General features: G+C 45.0%; 3 protein-coding genes across 3 annotated transcripts; all 3 read right to left on the minus strand.

The window, feature by feature from the left end:
* Nucleotides 1–432: 432 nt before the first annotated feature.
* Nucleotides 433–1,368, minus strand: LOC309351949 (olfactory receptor 5V1-like; the record flags this gene model as incomplete). Its single annotated transcript, XM_081880171.1, has 1 exon — nucleotides 433–1,368. The coding sequence occupies one exon, from the start codon at nucleotides 1,366–1,368 to the stop codon at nucleotides 433–435; it is 936 nt and encodes a 311-aa protein (XP_081736297.1).
* A 10,898-nt stretch (nucleotides 1,369–12,266) lies between these two features.
* Nucleotides 12,267–13,202, minus strand: LOC309351948 (olfactory receptor 5V1-like; the record flags this gene model as incomplete). The annotated part of the gene is made up of 1 exon (XM_081880170.1): nucleotides 12,267–13,202. One exon carries the CDS (start codon nucleotides 13,200–13,202, stop codon nucleotides 12,267–12,269), a length of 936 nt encoding a protein of 311 aa, XP_081736296.1.
* A 4,629-nt stretch (nucleotides 13,203–17,831) lies between these two features.
* On the minus strand, nucleotides 17,832–18,791 carry LOC309351645 (olfactory receptor 5V1-like; the record flags this gene model as incomplete). Its single annotated transcript, XM_081879433.1, has 1 exon — nucleotides 17,832–18,791. The coding sequence occupies one exon, from the start codon at nucleotides 18,789–18,791 to the stop codon at nucleotides 17,832–17,834; it is 960 nt and encodes a 319-aa protein (XP_081735559.1).
* Nucleotides 18,792–23,550: the final 4,759 nt, after the last annotated feature.

Raw genomic sequence — 23,550 nt, forward strand, 5'->3', positions numbered from 1 at the left:
ACAATTTTTTTGTTGCATATAAGAACAAATTTTTTATCTTGTCTCGATAGCTCTCTACCCACTATACCCAATAAGAAAGCTTCTGGTTTTTTAACAAAAGTGTTTTTAAACATTTTCTTTAGCTCATTATATATCAAGCTCCACAGTTGGCATGGCCCCCTATTGGCAGCCACGTCAACTGCAGCAAGGTCTTTCATCTCTCAAAGAATTTATAAAGGAGTGGAGTCAGTTATAAAAACTTCATGGTTTTAAGATGTCACCATCCAAACACTTTGCTTGGAGGCATGTTGGATGAGCCTTGGATTAGGAGAAAGCAAGGCCTTCTTGGTAGTGGCACCCACCCTGTGGAACGCCCTCCCATCAGATCTCAAACAGAAAAACAACTACCTGACATTTAGAAGACACTGTGGTATAGAGCAGCAGAAATGAGATTCAAACTGTCCTCCGGCAGTTCAGAACCTTCCTCAGGGCTTCCTTCACTTCCTTGTTGCGGAGGCTGTAGATGAGGGGGTTCAGCATGGGGGTGACGATGCAGTACATTGTGGAGATCAGGGTGTCTATCTCTAGAGAGTAGCCGGTGCTGGGGCGGTTGTAGTTCACCAATTCATTTCTGACGCAGAGGGTGACCACAACCAAGTGTGAGGCGCAAGTGGAGAAGGCTTTCTTCCTGCCAGTGCTGGAGCGAATCTTCAGAATGGAGGCCAAGATGTAGAAATAGGAGAAGATGATGAAGAGCAAGGGACCCAGGCCTACAAACATGCTGGTGATGTGAGTGGCCAATTCATTGATGCTCGTATCACTGCAGGCGATTTTCAACAGTGGGGGCACATCACAAAAGATTTGGGGAATCTGGTTGGCTCCACAGAAGCGAAGCTTGGAGGCCAAGGCAGTGTGAATCGCTGAGTCCAGGAAGCCCCAGACCCAGGAGGCCAAAGCGAGATGGATGCACAGCCTGTTCCTCATGAGACGGCTGTAGTGCAATGGCTGGCAAATGGCGGCATAGCGGTCATAGGCCATGATGGCCAACAGGGCAGGCTCACAGCCAGCAAAGCCAATCAGAAAGAAAGCTTGTGCCAGGCACTGGTTGTAGGAGATGGTGTGACTCTGGCGCAGGAAGTTCACCAGGATCTTTGGCACAACAACAGAAGAAACACAAATGTCCAAGCAAGACAGGTGACTGAGGAAAAAGTACATGGGGCTGTGAAGGCGCGAATCCATCAGGACCACAATTAATATCATGAGGTTGCCTGTGAGAATGGCCAAATAGGCAGCTAGGAAGACCAAGAAGAGGGGAGCTTGGTCGCTCGGGGCTCTGGAGAGGCCCAAGAAGATAAACTCTTGTACCTGCGTTTGATTCTCTGTGTCCATGAAGAAGGAAAGAGGAGGATCTGAGAAGAGAGAACAAAACAAATTCCTTCCAGTAGCACCTTAAAGACCAACTAAGTCAGTTCTTGGTATGAGCTTTCGTGTGCATGCACACTTCTTCAGATACACTGAGAAGAGAGGAAAGATCTGAGAAGAGAGGAAAGTGAAGTTGAGGGAAGCCCTGCTATAAACAGATATCTGTCCCACCAGGAGTCTTTTGCATGCTTTCTAGGTAAATACAGAACCAGATCCATACCTTTAAAAGACAGTTGGAGTGCGTGGTTTCTTGCTTTACAGAAACAATGGCAGAAGTTAAAGTGGAGTGGAGGGAGAAAGGTACCAAAATTGTTTTTTTTTAATAATGGCAGAGGTTTGAAAAAAGCAGGCATGGAGAGACACTGAGGGGGTTTCTTTTAACAAAAGCAAGCCAGCAAATTTCTACAAGCAGAAATAGAGACTGGTAGAACACAGAACTTAACACCAGAAAACTCGCAGCACAGAACATTTCAAAGCTCCCTTTTCTCTGTACTCAACCTGTCATTTTAATTGCCACCTCCCTTGGCAGGATTTTAAGAAGCATAATATCACTCTGGGCTAGGATTGGGGGGGGGCATGGTATTAGATCTGGCTCACATTTAAGGGAAAACCCACCTAATTTGCACTTGCTGAAACAATATGGAAATCAAAACTCAGGCACTAGTTGAAATTCACACTTCTCTGAATTTTGCAATGTAGTTCTCCATTCCAGTAACGTGTACAAAATGCATATCCTGGGGTTAAGTGAGCATATAAATACACATCACGGTGCAAATAACATAGAGAGAGGGGGGTTATATTGCAGGGAATTTCTTTGTAAAAACCTGCATATTAGGTAAAATTGCAAAACAAAAATGTATATATTGGGAGAACTTTGCACCAAAATGCTGATGAATCTTCATGTGGCATTGAAGGAAATGATTCTCAAACTGCTGTGCAAATATGAGAAATCGAGAGATTTTCCCATCCTTACTATGGACAGAGTGAATCCAACCCAAGCAGGTTGCTCAGCACCGTGAATATTTCGAAGCTTTGCTGTCCAGCATGGAAGATTGCATGGCTTTGTGGCCAGCTGTAAATCAGACAGCCTGCACAATTAACCCATTTCCCAGATTGCTTTCTCCCTTTTTCTTTGATTCATTAAACCACCCTGCACAATGTTAGACTACAGCCAGTTTAAAATCTGCATGGTTTTCAACAAACTGGTGCCTACAGATGAGCGATTCCTGCCTCAATCCCCATTGCAAACGAAACCTTTCTTGGGTCTGGGGGCCAATTCAGGGGTCCCTTCTTTTCTCCGCTCCTCACCTGGCATCTTCCTGCCGAATGAACTCAGAGGGAAGCTGTGGCTGCTCCTGGAAGGCTGTAGAGAGCGTTGGTTTCAGATGCTGCTCCTGCTTCCAGGTCACCCAGCGAGGAGAGCCAGGCAGAAGGATCCCCGGGCCAGAGATGGAAGAAGGAGAGAGAGAGAGAATAGGAGGGTTTTAAGGTCTCCACCTTTCCCCCCTCAGGAGAGGAGGGAGGCAAGGCTTGGACTCATCTTCTGCCCAAAGAAAGGTCCCAAGTTACGGCTGGCCTCCCCACCAGGGACCCTCAAACATGGCTGTGTCCTCCTGCAGCCTGAGGGTCCAGCTCTATCAGGAAGGAGGGCTGTTCTTGAGTGTTTGAGGAGCCCCTGAACGATGTGAATTTGCGTCACAAGGAGGAAAGATGAAGCAGCCTAGGGAAAGACATCTCTCCCCCGGGTTTTTTTTTGTCTTGGTAGAAAACCTTGGTGCCAAGGGTGCAGGGTGGGACCCGAGGGGGTCAGGGAATAGCTATGTTCAAAGTAGAAATGGTTGAATCTTAGAGCAGGGGAGAAATTCACGTCAGCTTACATTTAAATCCACACCTCCCCAAATTTTGCAATGCAGCTTTCCAGCCAAATCATGAGATCCAGCAATTCTGTTGGATTACTTAAATAATTGACTTGGGAATAAATTTAACCAGCTGAGACAGGGTAACCCAACAGGTCAAAGAGTGCTGGAATAGATGTTTGAATAATGAAGAGTAGGCTGTAAATCTTAAATAATCTAAAGGGGGGGCGGGGAATTCCATGCAAAATTATATATGGAAATAAATACAGTGGTACCTTGGGTTAAGTACTTAACCCAATTTGTTCCGGAGGTCTGTTCTGAACCTGAAACTGTTCTTAACCTGAAGCATCACTTTAGCTAATGGGGCCTCCTGCTGCAACCGTGCCGCCGGAGCACAATTTCTGTTCTCATCCTGAAGGAGAGTTCTGAACCCAAGGTACTATTTCTGGGTTAGCGGAGTCTGTAACCTGAAGTGTATGTAACCTGAAGCGTATGTAACCTGAGGTACCAGTGTACATATATCTTGCCATATACATGAACATGTAAGAGGCCATCAAGCGCCACAGTTGGCATGGTCCTCTATTGGCAGCCACGCTAACTGCAGCAAGGTGTTTTATCTCTCAAAGAATTTATAAAAGAGTGAATCCAGTTCAGTTATAAAAACTTCATGGTTTTAAGATGTCACCATTCAAACACCTTGCTTGGAGGCATGTTGGATGAGCCTCGGATTAGGAGAAAGCAAGTTTTCTACATTCCTACATTGACTCCCAGGACGTTTCCGAGCACAATTCAAAGTGTTGGTGCTGACCTTTAAAGCCCTAAACGGGCTCGGTCCAGTATACCTGAAGGAGCGTCTCCACCCCCATCGTTCTGCCCGGGCGCTGAGGTCCAGCGCCGAGGGCCTTCTGTTTTTTTTTTTTTTAAATAATTTTTATTAATTTTCATAGAACAAAAAAACAACAACACACAAATAAACAAACAATACATGACTTCCCCATGCCTCCCCTTCACTGCACCCCTGTTTCAAAATTTTTTTAGCAATCCTTCATTCCTTTTCAAAATTTGATTTCCCTCCATATTTTCTTAACTTGAATATTTACAGCTATAGTTCTCTGTTTCTTAACCCTTAACATTTTATCAGTCCGAAATTTTGCAACAGTTCTTAAGATATAATTTAAATTTTTTCCAGTCCTCTTCCACTGTCTCCCTCCTCTGATCACGGATTCTGCCGGTCATCTCTGCCAGTCCCATGAATTCAGTCACCTTCGTCTGCCATTCTTCCAGAGTAGGTAATTCTTGCATCTTCCAATACTTTGCCAGGAGAATTCTTGCTGCTGTAGTTGCGTACATAAAAAAGGTCTTATCTTTCTTTGGTACCAATTGGCCGACCATGCCCAAGAGAAAAGCCTCCGGTTTCTTTACAAATGTCCACTTAAGGACTTTCTTAATTTCATTATAGATCATTTCCCAGTAGGCTTTAACCTTTGGGCAGGTCCACCAAAGATGATAAAAAGTTCCTTCACATTCGTTACATTTCCAGCATTTATTACTGGGCAAATGATATATCTTTGCAAGCTTGACTGGAGTCATGTACCATCTATAGATCATTTTCATTATGTTTTCTTTCAAGGCACTACATGCCGTAAATTTAAGGCCTGTGGTCCATAACTGTTCCCAGTCAGCAAACATGATTTCATGACCTAAATCTTGTGCCCATTTAATCATAGCTGATTTAACTGTTTCATCCTGTGTATTCCATTTCAGCAACAAGTTATACATTTTAGACAAGTTCTTAGTATTGGTCTCTAACAATTCTGTTTCCAATTTTGACCTCTCTTTCTGAAATCCTAGTTTCTTGTCCTGCTTAAAAGTCTCATTTATCTGATAGTAATGTAACCAGTCTCGAACTTTGGATTTTAATTTCTCAAAGCTCTGTAATTTAACTTTTTCACCATCATATTCTATAATTTCACTGTATTTTGGCCAATTAGAATCCATGTTAAGTTTTTTTACCGCTCTAGCTTCCATTGGTGACAACCATCTGGGTGTTTTATTTTCCAACAAATCCTTATATCGAATCCAAACATTATATAAAGCTTTCCTGACAATGTGATTTTTAAAGCCTTTATAGATCTTTGCCTTGTCATACCATAAGTATGCATGCCAGCCAAAATTGTTATCATACCCTTCCAAATCTAAAATATCTGTGTCTTCAAGAAGTAGCCATTGCTTCAACCAGCAAAAAGCTGCTGCTTCATAATAAAGTCTTAAGTCCGGCAGCGCAAAACCCCCCCTATCTTTTGCATCAGTTAAAATCTTAAATTTTATTCTGGGTTTTTTGCCCTGCCAGACAAATTTAGATATATCTTTCTGCCACTTCTTGAAACAATCCATCTTATCTATAATTTGCAGTGTCTGGAACAAAAACAACAATCTCGGCAATACATTCATCTTAATAACAGCAATTCGGCCTAACAAGGATAATCTCAATCTAGACCATATGTCAAAATCTTTCTTCACTTCCAACCAGCATTTCTCATAATTGTCTTTAAACAGATTCATATTTTTAGATGTTAGATTCACCCCTAGATATTTCACCTTTTTTGTTATCTCCAAACCAGTTTCCCTTTGGAAACTATCTTTTTCCCCCATCGTTAGATTTTTTTCCAATACCTTTGTCTTTTGTTTATTTAATTTAAAACCAGCCACCTGACCAAATATTTCAATTAACTCTAAAACTCTTTTTGTGCTGCCTTCTGGCTGTTGTAAAGTCAAAACTAGGTCGTCTGCAAATGCTCTTAACTTATATTGTTTAGCTCCAAGGTGTATTCCTTCAACCAGCTGGTCCCTTCTAATCATATTCAACAACACCTCCAGGACCGATATAAACAATAGAGGGGATATTGGGCAACCCTGTCGTGTCCCTTTTTCTATTGGGATTTCATCCATGACTACACCATTCACAATTAATTTAGCTTTTTACTCTGAATATATTGCACCTATACCGTTTTCAAAGTTTTGGCCTACCCCCATCCCATGGAGATTCCTCTTCATAAAACTCCAAGAGATATTGTCAAAGGCTTTCTCCGCGTCCACGAAAATTAAGACTGCTTTTCTATTTATATCAGTCTCCAGTAGTTCCAAAATATCTATAATATTCCTTACATTATCTGACATATGTCTCCCTGGGAGAAAGCCTGTTTGATCTTTATGAATCTCCTCTAACAACACTTTTTTAAATCTTTTTGCTAAAATGTCTGCAAAAATTTTGTAATCCACATTTAAGAGTGATATAGGGCAGTAGTTCTTAACTTGATGTTTCTCAGTTTCTGTCTTCGGTATAAGTGAGATGAATGCTTCTTTCCACGATTCGGGAGCCTTTTTCCCCTCCAAAATTTGGTTACACACTTCTTTCAATGGTTGTGTTAGCCATTCCTTCATTGCTTTATAATATCTCGCCGTCAGTCCATCTGCCCTGGTGATTTTCCTAATTGCATATTCTGGATGGCACCCTCAATTTCCTGGTTCGTAATTTTTTCATTTAAACTCCTTTTATTTTTTTCCGAGATCTTTGATAGTCCAAATTTTTTAGTAAATTCTTCTATCTCTTGTTCATCTTTCGGCCCTTGTGCATATAATTTCTTAAAGAAACTTTGAAAACAATTACTGATTTCATTTGGTTTATTTATAAATTTTCCCTCTACTTCAAGGGACGTCACAGTGTTCAGCTTTTGTCTCTTTTTCAGTTGCCATGACAGCAATTTCCCACATTTGTCAGCTGATTCAAAAGTTTTTTGTCTCATTTGTTTTATTTTCCATTCTATTTCTTGATTCATCAGTTCCATGTATTGGGTCTGGTAGTATTTTATTTCTCTTAAAATCTCCTGAGATTTTGGTTTTGACCTCAGTTTCTTCTCTCCTTCTTTCATCTGATTCCAAATTTTTTCTTTCTTCTCATTCTGTTGTTTCCTTTTTATCGAGTTTTGTTGAGTTAGAAAACCACGCATGACAGCCTTACTTGCGTCCCATATTCTTCTTCTTTCCAGATCTGTTCCTAGATTTATTTCAAAGCAATCTTTCAAAGTCTTTTGGGCCTTTTTTAAGATTGCTTCATCTCTGAAAAGGGTGTCATTCATTCTCCATCTAAAAGTTCCAGCTGTTGTCAATTTCATTTCCATCTTTACTGCATTATGATCAGAGCAAGTTTTTGGGCAGATTTCTGTATTTTTAACCCTTGGTGCCAGATTGCTAGAAATCCATATTTGGTCAATCCTGGTCCATGTCATTTTTGCTTCAGAGAAGAAGGTCCCCTCTCTTTCCAGAGGGTTCCTTGTTCTCCAAATGTCAATCAGGTCCATTGTGTCAGTCAGTTCAAAAAAAGTCTTTGGTAGTCTCCCATCCTTAGAGATTACTTGTCTTTGAGCTTTATCCATGTTTGTGGAGACGACTCCATTCATATCGCCCATCATTATAATTTTATAGTCCATAAAATCCGTTAATGTCTCATGCAACTTCTTGAAAAACTCAGCCTTCCCCTCATTAGGTGCATAAATACCTACGATCAAAATTTTTTCTCCTTGCATTTGAATTTCCACTGCCAGAAATCTTCCTTGTTCATCCTTAAAAATCATTTTTGGTTCCCATTTTTCCTTGACATAGATCACCACTCCTCTTTTCTTAACTTTATCTGAGGAAATAAATTCCAGTCCTAATCTTTTGTTTGTCAAAAGTTTTCTATGTATTCTGGCAATATGAGTTTCTTGCAAACATATTATGTCTAATTGCTCTTTCTTTAATATATGAAACACTTGAGTCCTTTTTCGGGGATGGTTAAGACCATTGCAGTTCCAACTCAGAAGTTGCAGAGACATTTTTGTTACTGGGTGTCTTTTCCACCAACCGCTCCAAGTTCTTGTTCCTGATCAGTCGGTGCTGGAGTCAGTCCAAATGATAAGTTTGCAATATCCGGTATTTCCCTCTCACTCACGGTTCCTTTCTGAAAGTCCTCAAAATTTCTCTCCAGAAAATGTTCCTTGTCTTGGATTGTTTTTATTTTAATTTTCTTCCCTTTAAAGTTAAAGGACAACCCTTGTGGGAACTCCCATCTGAATGGAGTGTTGTTTTGTTTCAGCAAATCCACTAAATCTTTAAATTGAGTCCTCACCTCCAAAAAATATTTAGGAATATCTTTGTAAATCTGTATTTGAGAATTCTTAATAATCAATGCCTTCTGGAAATGTAGGTTCAATATTTTATCTCTTTCTTCCTTGGATCTTAAGGTGATTAAACAATCCCTTGGTTTCTTGCCTTGCTTCCTGCCAATCCGGAAGGCTGTAGTTATTACAAATTCATCTTCTTCTCCTTCTAATTCATCAGTCCAAAATTCTTGAAATTTATCTGTGAGAAATTCCCCAAGGTTGCCCTCTTCCTCCTCTGGTACCAGTCTCAATTTCAGATTCTTACCTTTCCTCTCCAATTCCATAAGAGCTAAAGTTGCATCATGTTCATGTACCTTCTTTGCAATAGGTACAAATTTTCCCTTGGTTTCCTCGGCAGTAATTTTAGCAGTCTCAGCTATTTTCCTTGTTTCCGTGCTTTCTTGTATTAAACGATTTATAGACTCTGTGTTAGACGATATTGTCGTTGTGTTCAAGTCCAGTCTTGTTGTTAATTCTGTCAATTTCTTGGAGTTCTCTGTAGATTGCTTAGTGAGTACTTCTAAAGATTGGTTTATTTTGAGCAGTGCCTGTGTCATAGAATCCATTGATGCTGTTGTTACTTTTTCTTGTCCAGCTGCTGCTCCTGATATAGAGCTTCTTTTCTGAGCCTGCTTTTGAGCTTGCTTTGTTTTGCTTCTTGTTGATATTTCATCCAGTGGCGTGCTCATAACTCAAGGTCGTTCTCACAGGAAAGTTGCAAGTGGAAAATCCCAGTACTTTGCCTCAGTACTGCAGTCTCTCTTTTAATCCTCTAGAGGGGGAAATTGTATCCAAGCAGGAATAACAAAGAAACAGGGAAGCAAGTAGCCATACAATGTCCCAAAGGAAATAAAATCCAACCCAAAGTCCTACTTTGTTGCCATTTAAAAATCTGGGTCTGCCAAGTAAAGTCCCGTTATTATGTTTCAAATATAGTCTTACTTTGTATCCATAGTCCTCTCTTTTTGACAGTTCGTTTCTAGGCGCTCACCGCTCAGGCAGCCTGATCAAAGGTATCGGCAGCGGAGAGTTTCCCGTTCACAGCTTACTTCTTCTAGCGGGTTAAATTGAGCCAATTTTTCCTTCCCCCCTACTCCCGCTCCGTGGGGGGAAGGTCCTTTCAATGTCGGGGTTTAGCAAAGTTCAAACAAAACGTTCCGTTTAAATACAGCTAGCTCTTTTCATTGCTGCGTTGATCGTGCAGTTCCGGGAGGCTGACTTCCTTAATTTTTGCCTTTCCCGTTTTCAGCCGAATCTTCTTAAAAATAGTCCCTTTCAAATATTTTGTAATTCCTACTCACAGGTTTTGTTGCCAATCGGTAATTTCAGGAAGGAATCGGCGCTCTCCGTCAATGGCGACGCGGCTTCGCTCCGCGAGCTGGGTTACGATCCTCAGCACCGCACTCACACCCGATGCCGCTCCGGAGCCTTTAAAAAGACTCCTTCGCAATACCGGGGGGTGCAAAGGTGCCCACCGAATCTCCTTGTTCACAGGCTTCAGCGCCTGTGATTTTAGGGGTCCCCCGCTCGCCGTAGCGGGTCAGACCCGAACTCGTGGAGCAGTCCTGCCTCGGAGCTCGAGGCAAAGACCGCCATTAAGACGCTGGCGCCGACCGGAAGTCCTCTTCTGAAGGTTCCCTCATTGCGAGAAGCAAAGCTACAGGGAACCAGGCAGAGGGCCTTCTCGGTAGTGGCGCCCGCCCTGTGGAACGCCCTCCCATGAGATGTCAAAGCGATAAACAACTATCTGACATTCAGAAGACATCTTAAGGCAGCCCTGTTCAGGGAAGTTTTTAACGTGTGATATTTTACTGTATTTTTGGTTTCCATGGAAGCCGCCCAGAGTGGCTGGGGAGGCCCAGCCAGATGGGCGGGGTATAAATAATAAATTATTATTATTATTATTATTATTATTATTATTATTATTATTATTATTATTTCTCACTAAGCAAACCCCACCTCTCCTTCTTCCCCACTCTCTCCAACCTGAAATGTTTGCTTTGGTAGGAGTGAACTTCAATGATTGATGTAGCAGCTACAATGTGGACCCTGACAGCTGGTGCGGGGACATTCAATTGGGGAATCTGCTGTTGCTTCCAGGAGATCCCGTGAGGAAAGCCAGGTGGGAGGATCCCAGGGCCAGAGTGTCGGCATGCAGAGGGCCGGATGGCCAGCTGGCTAGCCCCGGCTGGGCCGTCTTCTTCCAGCTATCCCGCTGCGGAGACCATCACCTCTGCCCCGACATAAATCAGCGACCCGGGCTTCTGAGCCAGGGCACACTATCAGCAGATCGAACTGCGCACACAGAATAGGCCTGAGGCTTGTGGAAGCATACTACAACTACAGATTTATTAAGCGTAAATCAGGACAAAGAAACGTATCGTCTCTCTCTCATGTTGTCTCAGAGAGAACAGCTAAAAGCAAAAGCTATACACACAACGGAAGTTCCCAGCGAGCTGTGCTGAAATGTAAACAGACATGTGACACCCAACAATTCCACACGTCTGCTCCTTAAGGTGGAATGGAAATGTCAACTGCTGCTTCCAGGTGGTGGGAGAATCCCAGGGCCAGAGAAGGTGGGCGGGGAGTAGAGAGGGTGGTTGTGTTGCAAGGCCCACCTTGTCAGGAGAAAATACAGACCGGTCCTGGCACTCATGTTGCAAGGGGTTGCACTAGATGATTCTTGCAGCGCCTTCCCACTCTATGAGTCTGCCCAAAGAAAGGTCCCAGGTTATGGCTGCCCCTCTGTGCTAAAAGTATTGTCATATCCCCTAAGGAAAAAAGATGAAAAAGCCCAGAAAAAGTCATCTCCCCCCCCCCAAGCAGAAGAGGTTGGAGGCAAGGTTGTAGGGTGGGGCCTGTTAAGTATAACTGGTTTAATTGACACAGAAATGGGAAATACCTGTGTTTTAATGAAGGTTTAAAATGGCTAAATGGCTAAATATGTCTTGCTAACATGGGGTTTCTCCACAGTAGTTTTTTAAGGGACTCTAAGCTCCTAAATGTGCTAATAATTACCTGTTGGTTGTTTTACTCTAAACTGTGTGTAACCTTTGATCATGTGATGAGGCTATGGAGTTGCAAATCCGCCATCTTGAAAGCACGTGGTTGTTTCTATGACTGCCACAGAGAATTAAAAGGACATAAATGGGTCTCCAAGAGCTGCACAGTCTAACGCCAATGGAGGCTGGAATGCAGGCTGCAGGGGAGAAACACAGTTTGGATTTTTGGAATCATGTTGTATCTCTAAGATGTTTCATGGGACAAAGCATTGCTGGCTGAAATCACTATTGCTGAAATTTACATAGAAAGGGAAGCCTAGAGCAACCCTAGCAATTCCTATTGGCTTGACGCCACAGAGCCATCAAAGCTGCCCTCTGCTGCCACCTGCTGGAGTCTCCAAAAACACACCTTTTTCCTATCATCTCCCTATGTTCTATCTCTCAAAGAACTAACAAAAGAATGGAGCCAGTGGAAAAAATGTTCCTGGTTTCAAGATGCTACCATTGCCCCACTCCAAACACTGTAACCGGAGAAATGTTAGATGAGATTTCTTAGCCTTGGGCTGGAAGCAAATGAGTTGTCTCCCTAAGCAAAGCCCACCTCTCCTTCCTCTCTCTCTTACCACCCTGACATTCCAGTCATGCCTTGGAAGGTGTTATCCACCCATAATAATAAGGAAAGTCTATCTCATTGGCTTTGTCAGTGTCTATACTTTCTCCCTCTTCATTAATTCCCACTCATCAATTTCGCTGTTCCAAGCAGACATGTTCCAACGAGACCCTGCAATATAGACAGCCAGAAATGAGATTCAAACTGTCCCCCTGCAATTCAGAACCTTCCTCAGGGCTTCCTTCACCTCCTTATTGCGGAGGCTGTAGATGAGGGGGTTCAGCATGGGGGTGACGATGCAGAACATCGCGGAGATCAGTGTGTCTATCTCCAGAGAGTAGCCGGTGCTTGGGCGGTTGTAGTTTAGGAACCCGTTTCCGACGCAGAGGGTGACCACAACCAAGTGTGAGGCGCAAGTGGAGAAGGCTTTCTTCCTGCCAGTGTTGGAGTGAATCCTCAGAATGGAGGCCAAGATGTAGAAATAGGAGAAGATGATGAAGAGGAAGGGACCCAGGCCCACAAAGATGCTGGTGATGTGAGTGGCCAATTCATTGATGCTCGTATCACTGCAGGTGATCTTCAACAGCGGCGGCACATCGCAAAAGATTTGGGGAATCTGGTTGGCTCCACAGAAGCGAAGCTTGGAGGCCAAGGCAGCGTGAATCCCTGAGTCCAGGAAGCCCCAGACCCAGGAGGCCAAAGCGAGATGGATGCACAGCCTGTTCCTCATGAGACGGCTGTAGTGCAATGGCTGGCAAATGGCGGCATAGCGGTCATAGGCCATGACGGCTAACAGGGCAGGCTCACACCCAGCAAAGCCAATAAGAAAGAAAGCTTGTGCCAGGCACTGGTTGTAGGAGATGGTGTGACTCTGGCGCAGGAGGTTCACCAGGATCTTTGGCACAACAACAGAAGAAACACAAATGTCCAAGCAAGACAGGTGACTGAGGAAGAAGTACATGGGGCTGTGAAGGCGCGAATCCATCAGGACCACGATTAATATCATGAGGTTGCCCGTGATGATGGCCAAATAGGCAGCTAGGAAGACCAAGAAGAGGAAGACTTGGTCGCCTGGGGCTCTGGAGAGACCCAAGAAGATAAACTCCCCAACCTGTGTTTGATTCTCTGTGTCCATGAAGAAGGAAAGAGGGGGATCTGAGGAGAGATAAATGCGGCGTTGAGGGAAGTTAAAAGGCTTCAGGGGTCGCTCTGCTATAGAAAGATATCTGTACTATCAAGTTCAATTCAGAATAAGATTCCCCCCCCCCATTCTCATTTGCTTTCCCCAGAGTTTATTTCATTTTTTATTATTATTAATTTTTATTGATTTTCAACACAAGTTAAAAACAAAATACAAAACGACGCACACATATGAACCAACAGAAACAAAAAAGAAACAAAAAGAATAAAAAAAAGAAAAAAGAAAACACAAATAAACGCATACATATATCAAATTACATTAAGGACTTCCCTCCATCACGGTTTGAGCTCTATTTTAACCTTATCTCCCTGCGGTTTCTTTTTACCGTCTGTATCAATACCTCTCAGGCTTTATATTGTACCTACTGTAATTTTAATATTTCCTATATTTTTTTCTATATATGTAAAGAATTTATTCCAATCAGTAATAAATTTAACATTTTTCTGATGCCTGATCTTCTGTGTCATCCTTGCTAGCTCTATATACTCAAATAATTTGGATTGCCATTCTCTAGTAGTTGGGATATTGGGGGTTTTCCAGTTTTGCGCTAAAAGTAACCTGGCCGCTGCCGTTGCGTATTGGAACATGGTTTGGTCTTCTCGTCTTATCTCCTCCCCGACCATTCCTAAGAGGAAAGCTTCAGGTTTTTTAGGGAAGGTGTATTTCAATATTTTTTTAGTTCATCATAAATAAGTCCCCAAAACCTTTTCACTTCTCCACAGGTCCACCACATGAGAAAGAGGGCGACCCCAGAGTTTATTTCAAAAATAATACCAAGAGGCAACTATACATTCTTTTCCCCTTATCTCCTCAAATGCACCATTTTGGTAAAACCCTAAATCCACATGTCTCTTATCTCCAACCAAAACAAGGAGGTGCATTCGGGTTGCCTTGAACTATCCCGGTGTCCTTTACGAAGTCTAAAACTTAGGGGTGAGGATGGGGGGAAAGAGGGGTGACTCTGATATTGTCCTGGGCCAGGAGTCAGCTTCACCTGCTGAACAGCAGCCTGGAGGGGGAGATGGAAGAGTGACTCCACCAGCACCTGATCAGCCTTCCAGGTCACAGAGGAGAAGGCACTGATGAGAACCAGCCGGCTTCAGCCTTCTTAGGTAGAACTTCCAGCAGCACTTAGATCTGGCATAGGCAAACTCCTGCCCTCCAGATGTCTGGGATTACAATTCCCATCATCCCTGACCACTGGTCCTGTTAGCTAGGGATGATGGGAATTGTAGTCCCAAACATCTGGAGGGCCGGAGTTTGTCTATGCCTGACGTAGATGCTGGAAGCAGTGCCTTTGGTTCCTGGCCATACTTTGCTGCTTCTTGCTCTCTGTCTGGACTCTTGGCTTCATGGTCATCCCTGACCTCTGGCTCACCTGACTATGTTGATTGCTGTTTGCCCGACCCTCAGAACAGACTTGACTTTGTATGCCAAGCATAACTCAGAGACTCTTCTGGTTTTATTTTTTATTTTTGGCCACACACTCCACCAAGCTCTACATGCCGTTGTCTGGCAACAGGAGTATGACAGATATCAATTAGACAATTTCAACTCCCACTGATTTCAGTGGAATAATTAAACATGCCAATCTTTCACTAGAAAGTTCAGTACGATCCCCTGTGTGAATGGACTCAGTGGCAAAACTCAATAAAAAAGATTTTTTTTAAAAAAAAAATACCACATTGACACCGGTGGCTTAAAGCTCTATTATACTTGTTTTGTTAATGAGTAGTTGCATATGCTTAGCTGCTAACTATGAATTTAAAAAGAGCAAATAGATGGAAGGATGCTGCAGGGACCAGGAGGGGCTTGTTTGCTGGTGCCCCCACCAACTACCACTCTCTGGGTGGTCATCTGGGAGTCCCCATGGCTCCAAAGTCCAGCCCGAGCTGCACATCTGACTCTGGCTGGCAGCAGCTCTCAGGGATGGGCACAGAGGCGAGCACTTTCCCCCTGCCTGGTACCCAAGATGCTTTAAATTGGAGATGTGCAAAAGGTTGACCCAAGGACCTTCTGCTTGCAATGCAGCTGCTCTGGCAATGATCTCCAGTCCCTCTTCCACTTCTCTCTCCCTTCTCATTTCATGGTAACACATTCCTTGCATTGCCCTCAATCAAAAAAGACTCCAGTCTTTTGGAAGGTGGGTAAATGACAACCAGGCAACTCACCGTTTCTTGCTAACTAGTTAGCTGCTGACGGCTGGCCAACTCTGGATTCCTTCTCCTCCTCACCTTGGGAAATGGAGACCTTGAACTTCAGTTTACCGTGGGAAGAAGATACGTTAAGGCCCTAATTTCCCACCACTAGGAGTTCTGAATACAACCAGTTGTGAGGAGGCCACTTGGGCAAAATCTCTTCTCCAAATGCGACACCAGGAAAGGGCCTTGAAGATCTCATGGTGACACCAGGGCCCGTGTGAGCAAACTTCTCTGCTGCCTGCCTTGTGGGTTGCTGGCTGCCTTTCCTTGTAGGGGAGCAATTGTTACCTTGTGTGTTGACCATGGGGATATCTGTGCACAGAGAATCCACAGAGAGGAAGGCTGCAGCTGCAGTGAATCAAAATGTCCCATGGGGGTAGGATTTTTTTGCAGGTATGCTAGAGCCAAGCACAATGGATGGTGTCCTTTAATTGGGGCACCCTTAACTGCTAATAGAGAGGGGGCAGGAGGCCAGCAGTAACCTCAGAGCTATTAAGTCATGTTACGGAAAGTGTGTCCTCCTGGCGAGATTGAAATTCCCTTTGAGACTCATTTTCACCATTGGAGCTCCTGTGTGGATGCTGTTAATCCAGGTGAGAAAGCAAGGAAGGAAGAGCTATGGGGAAATTAAAATTCTGTCTCTCACCTGCCAGCCACCAACGTTGTAGGCAGATAGGACAAAGAGTGGGAGACCCTGACATGCACTCTAGGGACCATGGCTAGTAAGAAGGTGGAAGCAGTAGCCAACGCAGGACGTGTGGAAGGGCACAGCTTTTGGGCGGCTGCCAGCTTCCTGGACTATGCCTGGACCAGAGAGGAAGAGAGTCTTCTTCCATGGAGGACGTCCAGACATTAAGGGCTCTGCCAGACATTAAGGGCTCTGCCAAGTTTGTTTACTCCTTCACTGGAGGGTAGGACTAAACCCATGGCTTCAAGTTGCAAGAAAGGAGATTCTGACTCAACATCAGGAAGAGCTTTCTGATGACAAGAACTGCTTAACAGTGGAACGGTCTCCCTTGGGAGGTGGTGGGCTCTCCTTCCTTGGAGGTTTCTAAGCAGAGGTTGGATGGCCATCTGTCATGGATGCTTTCGCTGAGATTCCTGCATTGCAGAGGGGTGGACTAGAGGACCCTTGGGGTCCCTTCCAACTCTATGGTTCTGTGCTTCTGTGTGAGGCTACTCTCAAGGCTGCTCTGGAGGCTGCCGGTTGCAGCAGCTAAGCAGCTTGTGGGGGCAAACTCCCACCAGCAAGGAACACTTTGTCTGAGGCCACCTTATCCCTGATAGTCCCAGAGGCTATCATTGAAGTCCCTGAAATATCCAAAGCTTAGTCCATGGCAGTTTGGAGCAGTCCTTCAGAGTGGCTGCTCCTGTTTTGTGTAGTAAGAATTGTTGTTGTTGTTGTTGTTGTTGTTATTTACACCCCAGCCATTCTGGGCAGCTCCCAACAGAATATTAAAAGCACAATAAAACATCAAACATTATAAACTACCCTAAACAGGGCTACCTTCAGGTGTCTTCTAAAAGTCAGATAGTCATTTATTTTCTTGACCTCTGATGGGAGGGTGTTCCACAGGGCGGGCGCCACCACTGACAAGGCCCTGCTGCTGGTACAACATCCGTGTTCATTTGGGGCAGATGCCCCTTATTTGTATTTTTTGGAAACAGCTGGAGATACTCTTCTTCTGGCAAGCTTCTTCACGCAGTTGGGGAAGGGTCCCACAGATTTACACTTGCTCATGAACCTACCAATCCTACCTCTTCCCACCCACCCAACTCACCACAACAGAGTTCAAGATTTGGCTTAACTCAGCATCCAAGCACAATGCACAAGCACTGGTGGTTTTGTTCGTGTATTTGTTTTTTATTGACAATATTTATTTGCCACCCAACAGCAACATTTTCTGGGTCACTTACATTAAAAAGAAACACAGCTGTGAGCAACAAAATATAAAGCTTTAGTCATAACAAAAGTTGTCAGCGGCAACGGAAAATAAATGAAGATTTTAAAATGAAGAGTATTTTCCAAGACTCTCTGGGGAAATAAAATGGGTTTATCTATTTATATTAGCTGGCCCCAAAGGCCTGATGAGTATCTTTTGTCTAGAACAATTTCAAATAAAACCCAAGTTTTCTTGGACTAACTCCCTCTCTGCCCACACGCTTCTCTCTCCCCTGCTGCCCTTCCTGTTTGTCTCCTTCCACTAAGGAGTTAACCAAGGAGTCTGGAAGGCTGGTAGCCTAGTGAGAACCACAGACTGAGAGAATCCAGCCCCTCCTTTCATGACCTGTTTTGGGGCCACTGGGCTTTGCCGGGAAGACGGCTGGCGCCATCTCCTCCCCCCCCCCCCGACCTGCGTTCTCACTGCTTGCGAGAGGAAGTGCAGAACTTCCTCTGGCTTTCCAGAACCTTCCTCAGGGCGCCCTTCACCTCCTTGTTTCGGAGGCTGTAGATGAGGGGGTTCAGCATAGGGGTGATGATGCAATACATTGTGGAAAGTAGGGTGTCTATCTCCAGAGAGTAACCTGCGCTGGGGCGGTAGTAGTTCACCAGTCCATTTCCGAAGTAGAGGACAACCACTATCATGTGGGAGGTGCAGGTGGAGAAGGCCTTGCGCCGCCCGGTGTTGGAGCGGATCCGCAAGATGGAAGCCAAGATGTAGATGTAGGAGATGACAACTACCAGGAATGGGCTCAGGCCCACAAAGATGGTGGCTACCTGAATGACAATTTCGTTGAGGCTCTTGTTCCCGCAGGCGATTTTCAGCAGCGGCGGGAGGTCACAGAAGATGTGGTGGATCTGGAAGGCCCCGCAGAAGTGTAAATTGGAGGCCAAGGCTGCATGGACCACTGAGTCCAAGAACCCTGAGACCCAGATGGTGGTGGCTAGCTGCACGCACACACGCGGGCTCATGAGATGTGAGTAACGCAAAGGCTGGCAAATGGCGGCATAGCGATCGTATGCCATGGCGGCCAACAGCCAGCACTCAGAACCTGAGAAAGCCATCAGGAAGAACATTTGGACCAGGCACGGGTGGTAGGAGATGGTGTGGCGGCGGCGGAGGAGGTTGGCTAAAATACTGGGGACTGTGACGGAGGAGTAGCAAACATCCATGCAAGACAAATGGCTGAGGAAGAAGTACATGGGGCTATGAAGGTGGGGATCCAGGAGGATCAAGCTGACTATGGTGAGGTTCCCCAACAGGGTGACCAAGTAGATCACCAAGAACACCAGGAACAGGTACGTCTGACCATGCGTGATCCCGGAGAAGCCAAGAAGAACAAACTCCGCCACCTGGGTCCAGTTGCTGCTGCCAGCCATGGGAAATGCGGAGATTATCTGTAGAGAAAGAAGGATGGCGTTTGAGGGAAAGGCTGCCAGGCAGAAAAGGGAAACCGAGGAAGTTCCTGAATTGTGGGGAGGTGAAGTAGAAGACCCTTGGAGGACCCTATACAATGCTGCAGTTCTGTGATTCTATGATTGTAAGTGGTCTTCTACCCACTCAGACCATTGATCCATTAAATTCAGTGTTGTTGTTGATTAAACTTCTTAGTCTCTTGTCACCCGAAGGTCTCCAAGTGGCTTATGGCAAAGGAAAATTATACAATACATAATACCATGTGGAGAAGGGGGGGGGAGTCATATTATATATTGATATTTCACTTAAAATTCTATTGGAGGGGAGGGGAAACCAGCCATATAAACAGGAGGAGCGTCTCCACCCCCATCGTTCAGCGCGGACACTGGGGTCCAGCTCCAAGGGCCTTCTGGCAGTTCCCTTCCTGCAAGAAGCAAAGTTACAGGGAACCACGCAGAGGACTTTCTCGGTAGTGGCGCCCTCCCTGTGGAATGCCCTCCCAACAGATGCCAAAGAGAAGAACAACTACCAGACTTTTAGAAGACATCTGAAGGCAGCCCTGTTTAAGGAAGCTTTTAATGTTTGATGCACTATTGTGTTTTAATTTTTTGTTGGAGGCTGCCCAGAGTGGCTGGGGAAACCCAGCCAGATGGGCGGGGTATAAATAAATTATTATTATTATTATTATTATTATTATTATTATTATTATTATTTCCCTGACCACATGCAAATAATAAACTAAGTAACACTCTGACCCACTAATAAGCAAATGAACCTCCATCTCCCCATAGTCCAAAAATCATTCACATCAAACTAATGGTTTTTCTCCTTTAACCTCCCCACCCAATAGTCTGGTGTCAAGGCCAGCTGTTACAAATCAGTGGTGGGTGGGTTAGGGTTCTCCAGGGATGGTTGGACGTCTCTCTCCTCTCCCTTCAAGGGGGAACGGGAACAACCCTGCTTGGGTGAATCAGGGGTGCTGTTGGAGACATCCCCAACTGGCTGGTGGCCGTGACATTTCCTCTCCACTCCCAGAATTCTCATCTCTATTCTTCAGCACCTGCCTTGGTCAGGAAAGGAAGGAGGAGAGGAGCCTGGAATGACAAGCACCACAAGCAAGCTGATGTCTCCTCCTCTTTCTTGGAAGAGGCAACACAATGAACCTTTTGTTCTGCTTTGAGGATGTGGGGAAGCCAATGGGATATGGTGGTTAGAGTGTTCTGACTAGGACTGAAGACATAATCATAGAATTGGGGAGTTGAAATGGACCTCAAGGGAGAGAGCAGGGAATCTGTGTCCTGGAGAACGGAGGACTGGGAGGAGGTCTGAGAGCCTTGGAAGGTGGAGCAAACTTGTTTTCTGCTGCTCCAGAGGGGAGGATCCAAATTACAGTAAGCCCACAACTTATGGGCATTTAACTTGTGCGCATTAGGCTTTATGCACATGACCCAAAATCACAAAAATAAATGGAAAGGGTATGGAAAGGAGGGGGTAGGTGCCCAGGGAACAAATGACTTTGGCAATTCCACTAGCTATTGGTCGCAGTGTGTTTTGACCATATGCAATTTTGGCTTCTGGTGCAATTCCCAGACTGTAAGCTCCCTCACATGGGCTCTGAGCTTTCTGTAGAAGAAAGGAGATTCGAAATAAACATTGTGAATAATTATTTGACAGTAAAAGCCATTCAATAGTGGAAGGGAACTCTCTCAGAAGGTGGTGGACTCCCCTTCCTTGGAGGTTTTTAAGCAGAGGTTGGATGGCCATCTGTCATGGATGCTTTAGCTGAGAGTCCTGCATTGCAGGGGGCTAGACTAGATGACTTTTGCAGGGCTGTTCCATGATGCTGTGACACTTCTAGTTGGAAGAGACTGGAAATCAGGTGGGGGCAGCAAGATGATCTCTTGAGGTGTGCTGTCTGCTGAAGAAAGAGGGCTTGTTCGCCTCCACTATATTTGCTGATAAAGCAAATGTTTCAGAGACCAGAGCACAGGTCTGAGTCAGTGTAAGGCAGCTTCATGTAGTCTTATATGTTCCACAGCTACTATGTTATGGCATGGAGATGGTAACTCCATGGTAGTTTCTCTCTCCAGTAACCTCCCATTCCAAGGAAAGTCAACCGTAAGTGAACATTGCACTCCAAAATATCTCACTGCTCAGGGATTGGGATGGGAAGCACAGAATTATAAACTCCTTTGTGCATTGAAAAGTGTGGATTGGATAAGATTTGGGGGAGGGGCGGTGGTGGTGGGGAGAAGCCTCTTGCTGTGTCAGCTCCATATATAGGTAAAGGGTAAAGGGACCCTCACCGTTAGGTTCAGTCGTGGGGTTGCGGCGCTCATCTCGCTTTACTGGCCAAGGGAGCCAGCGTACAGCTTCTGGGTCATGTGGCCAGCATGACTAAGCCGTTTCTGGCGAACCAGAGCAGGGCACGGAAATGCTGTTTACCTTTCCGCCGGAGCGGTACCTATTTATCTACTTGCACTGGCGTGCTTTCAAACTGCTAGGTTGGCAGGAGCAGGGACCGAGCAACAGGAGCTCACCCTGTCGCGGGGATTGGAACCGCCGACCTTCTGATCAGCAAGTCCTAGGCTCTGTGGTTTAACTCACAGCACCACCCACATCCCTAGCCCAATATATATTGTCCCATAAATGAATTTATTATTTATTGCATTTATAACCCACCTTTTTCTGCAACATTCAGAGAAGTGCAAATTTCGGCGGCTAGCAGAGTTCTTGTTCTCGTATCATTTCAGCAAGTGTGAATGGGGCAGATTCGCGTTCAAATGCAGACCAGACTGAATTGCTTCCCCATCCCCAGTCCTCTCTGTGTCCTGTGAAGCTACTAACCTGGAGCCCCCCCCAATGGGAGCCCAGTGAGGCTGGGCGCTTGCTCCTGCCCTCGTCAGGATGCTCAGCTCCAGGTCGTCCTTCCCCTTCAACCTCGGGCTTCTTCTGCACCAGCCTTTCCCTGCACCTGCCTGCTCCACCTTCACAGGGCCAGAGCACACTGGCATCTGAGTGGCAAGAGAGGGCCTGCCATCGGGGCTCTGGAAGGGAGATCCCTGCTTCCCACGAATGAGCCAGGTGTCTCCCTCTGCATTGCATACAACTAGCGGAGCCCTGGCAGGGAGAGAGGAGTTATGCCCAGGCGGGACCCAGGGGATGCTCTTGTTGCAACTGCAACACGCAAGTTAACAAGGAGGGTTGGGAAAAGAAAGCCACTCTCCCCGGGGATTTTCTGGAAGCCAAGAGGAATGGAGCAATGGGAGTCCCATTGGAAGAATTGCTCAGTGGCTAGATGTTGATTTACACACTTGATGTATTCCTACCCCACCTTTTAATTCAAAGAATGCATAAAGGGTATATGGAATGTTGGATGTGTCATTGAAAATTCTACTCAATACTGATCCAGGGTAGATTCCAATGTATAGTTAGCCGAGTAAAAACTTGAACACGTTGCAGGATTCCCCGAAAATAGACCAGAGGCCATTAATATTTCATTCAGAAGAGCTTTACTGCTACTGAAGGTAAATGAGCATCATGGTCACAAAGCCCAAACATTCAGGATTGGCACTGACCATAAGGAATCCAGTTGCAGCAGACTTAACTTAAACTTAGAACAACTTAGAATAAGTCTAAACCTTAACAATATGTACAGAACACCACACCATACAGAAAGAGAGACCGAAAGAGAGAAAAGTGAAACCCAGGCTCCTTCTGGCCTTATTATTATAGTCGGCATGATAAGACTTTGGCCACCTCATGAGAAGAGAAGACTCCCTGGAAAAGACCCTGATGTTGGGAAAGATGGAGGGCACAAGGAGAAGGGGACGAGAGAGGACGAGATGGTTGGACAGTGTTCTCGAAGCTGCAAACATGAGTTTGACCAAACTGCGGGAGGCAGTGGAAGACAGAAATGCCTGGCGTGCTCTGGTCCAGGGGGTCATGAAGAGTCGGACATGACTAAACGACTAAACAACAAATAAACCTGAAAAGCATAAATAAAATTTTAAAACAAAAACAACAAATATATTTACATGGGGCTGAAATCTAAACAAGTGGACACTCACTGTAAAGACCCATTTATCCAGCTACCAGAAGAAAAATGTCTTTGTTTCCCCCCCGCTCCGGAAATGCAGATAGCGGGCTCCTATCTTGACAGAAACGCTGTTCCACAGAACAGGGGCAGCCCCACTACAACCCCTTCACCTTTGAGTTCCTGTTCTTAGGTCTCCCAAAGTTTGTTTCTACTTCTCTGTCACGACTGCTGTGGCCCAAGCTGTGAAAAGAAACAGGCCTATGAAAACAGGAGAACATGTAAGGAAATTAGCATATATTGGCTCCTACAGAGCCAATTGTTCATGAAGAACCCTTCAATGTAAATAAATACAGCAATCTACAGTTTAGAGTCTCTGGTTGGAATAATGAGTTTTGACGGGTCTCACCAGTTGCCTGCAGTTCTCTGAATATGGGAACTATAGGCACTTGTGGTGGGCATGCCCAAAGGTGGCATATTTGGGGGGAACAAGTGCTTAATGATGTAAGTAAAATTAACCATCAGCATGTCAGCAAGTCTTCAGAACTTGTGTTACTCAATCCGTATTTCAGGAAGTGGGTTTCTCTGTGGTCTTAGAGGATTACAGTGGTGCCTCGCAAGACGAAATTAATTCGTTCCGCGAGTCTCTTCGTCTTGCGGTTTTTTCGTCTTGCGAAGCACGGCTA

This window comes from Podarcis erhardii (assembly GCF_964252035.2).
Source record: "Podarcis erhardii genome assembly, chromosome: 10".
Lineage (NCBI taxonomy): Eukaryota > Metazoa > Chordata > Lepidosauria > Squamata > Lacertidae > Podarcis > Podarcis erhardii.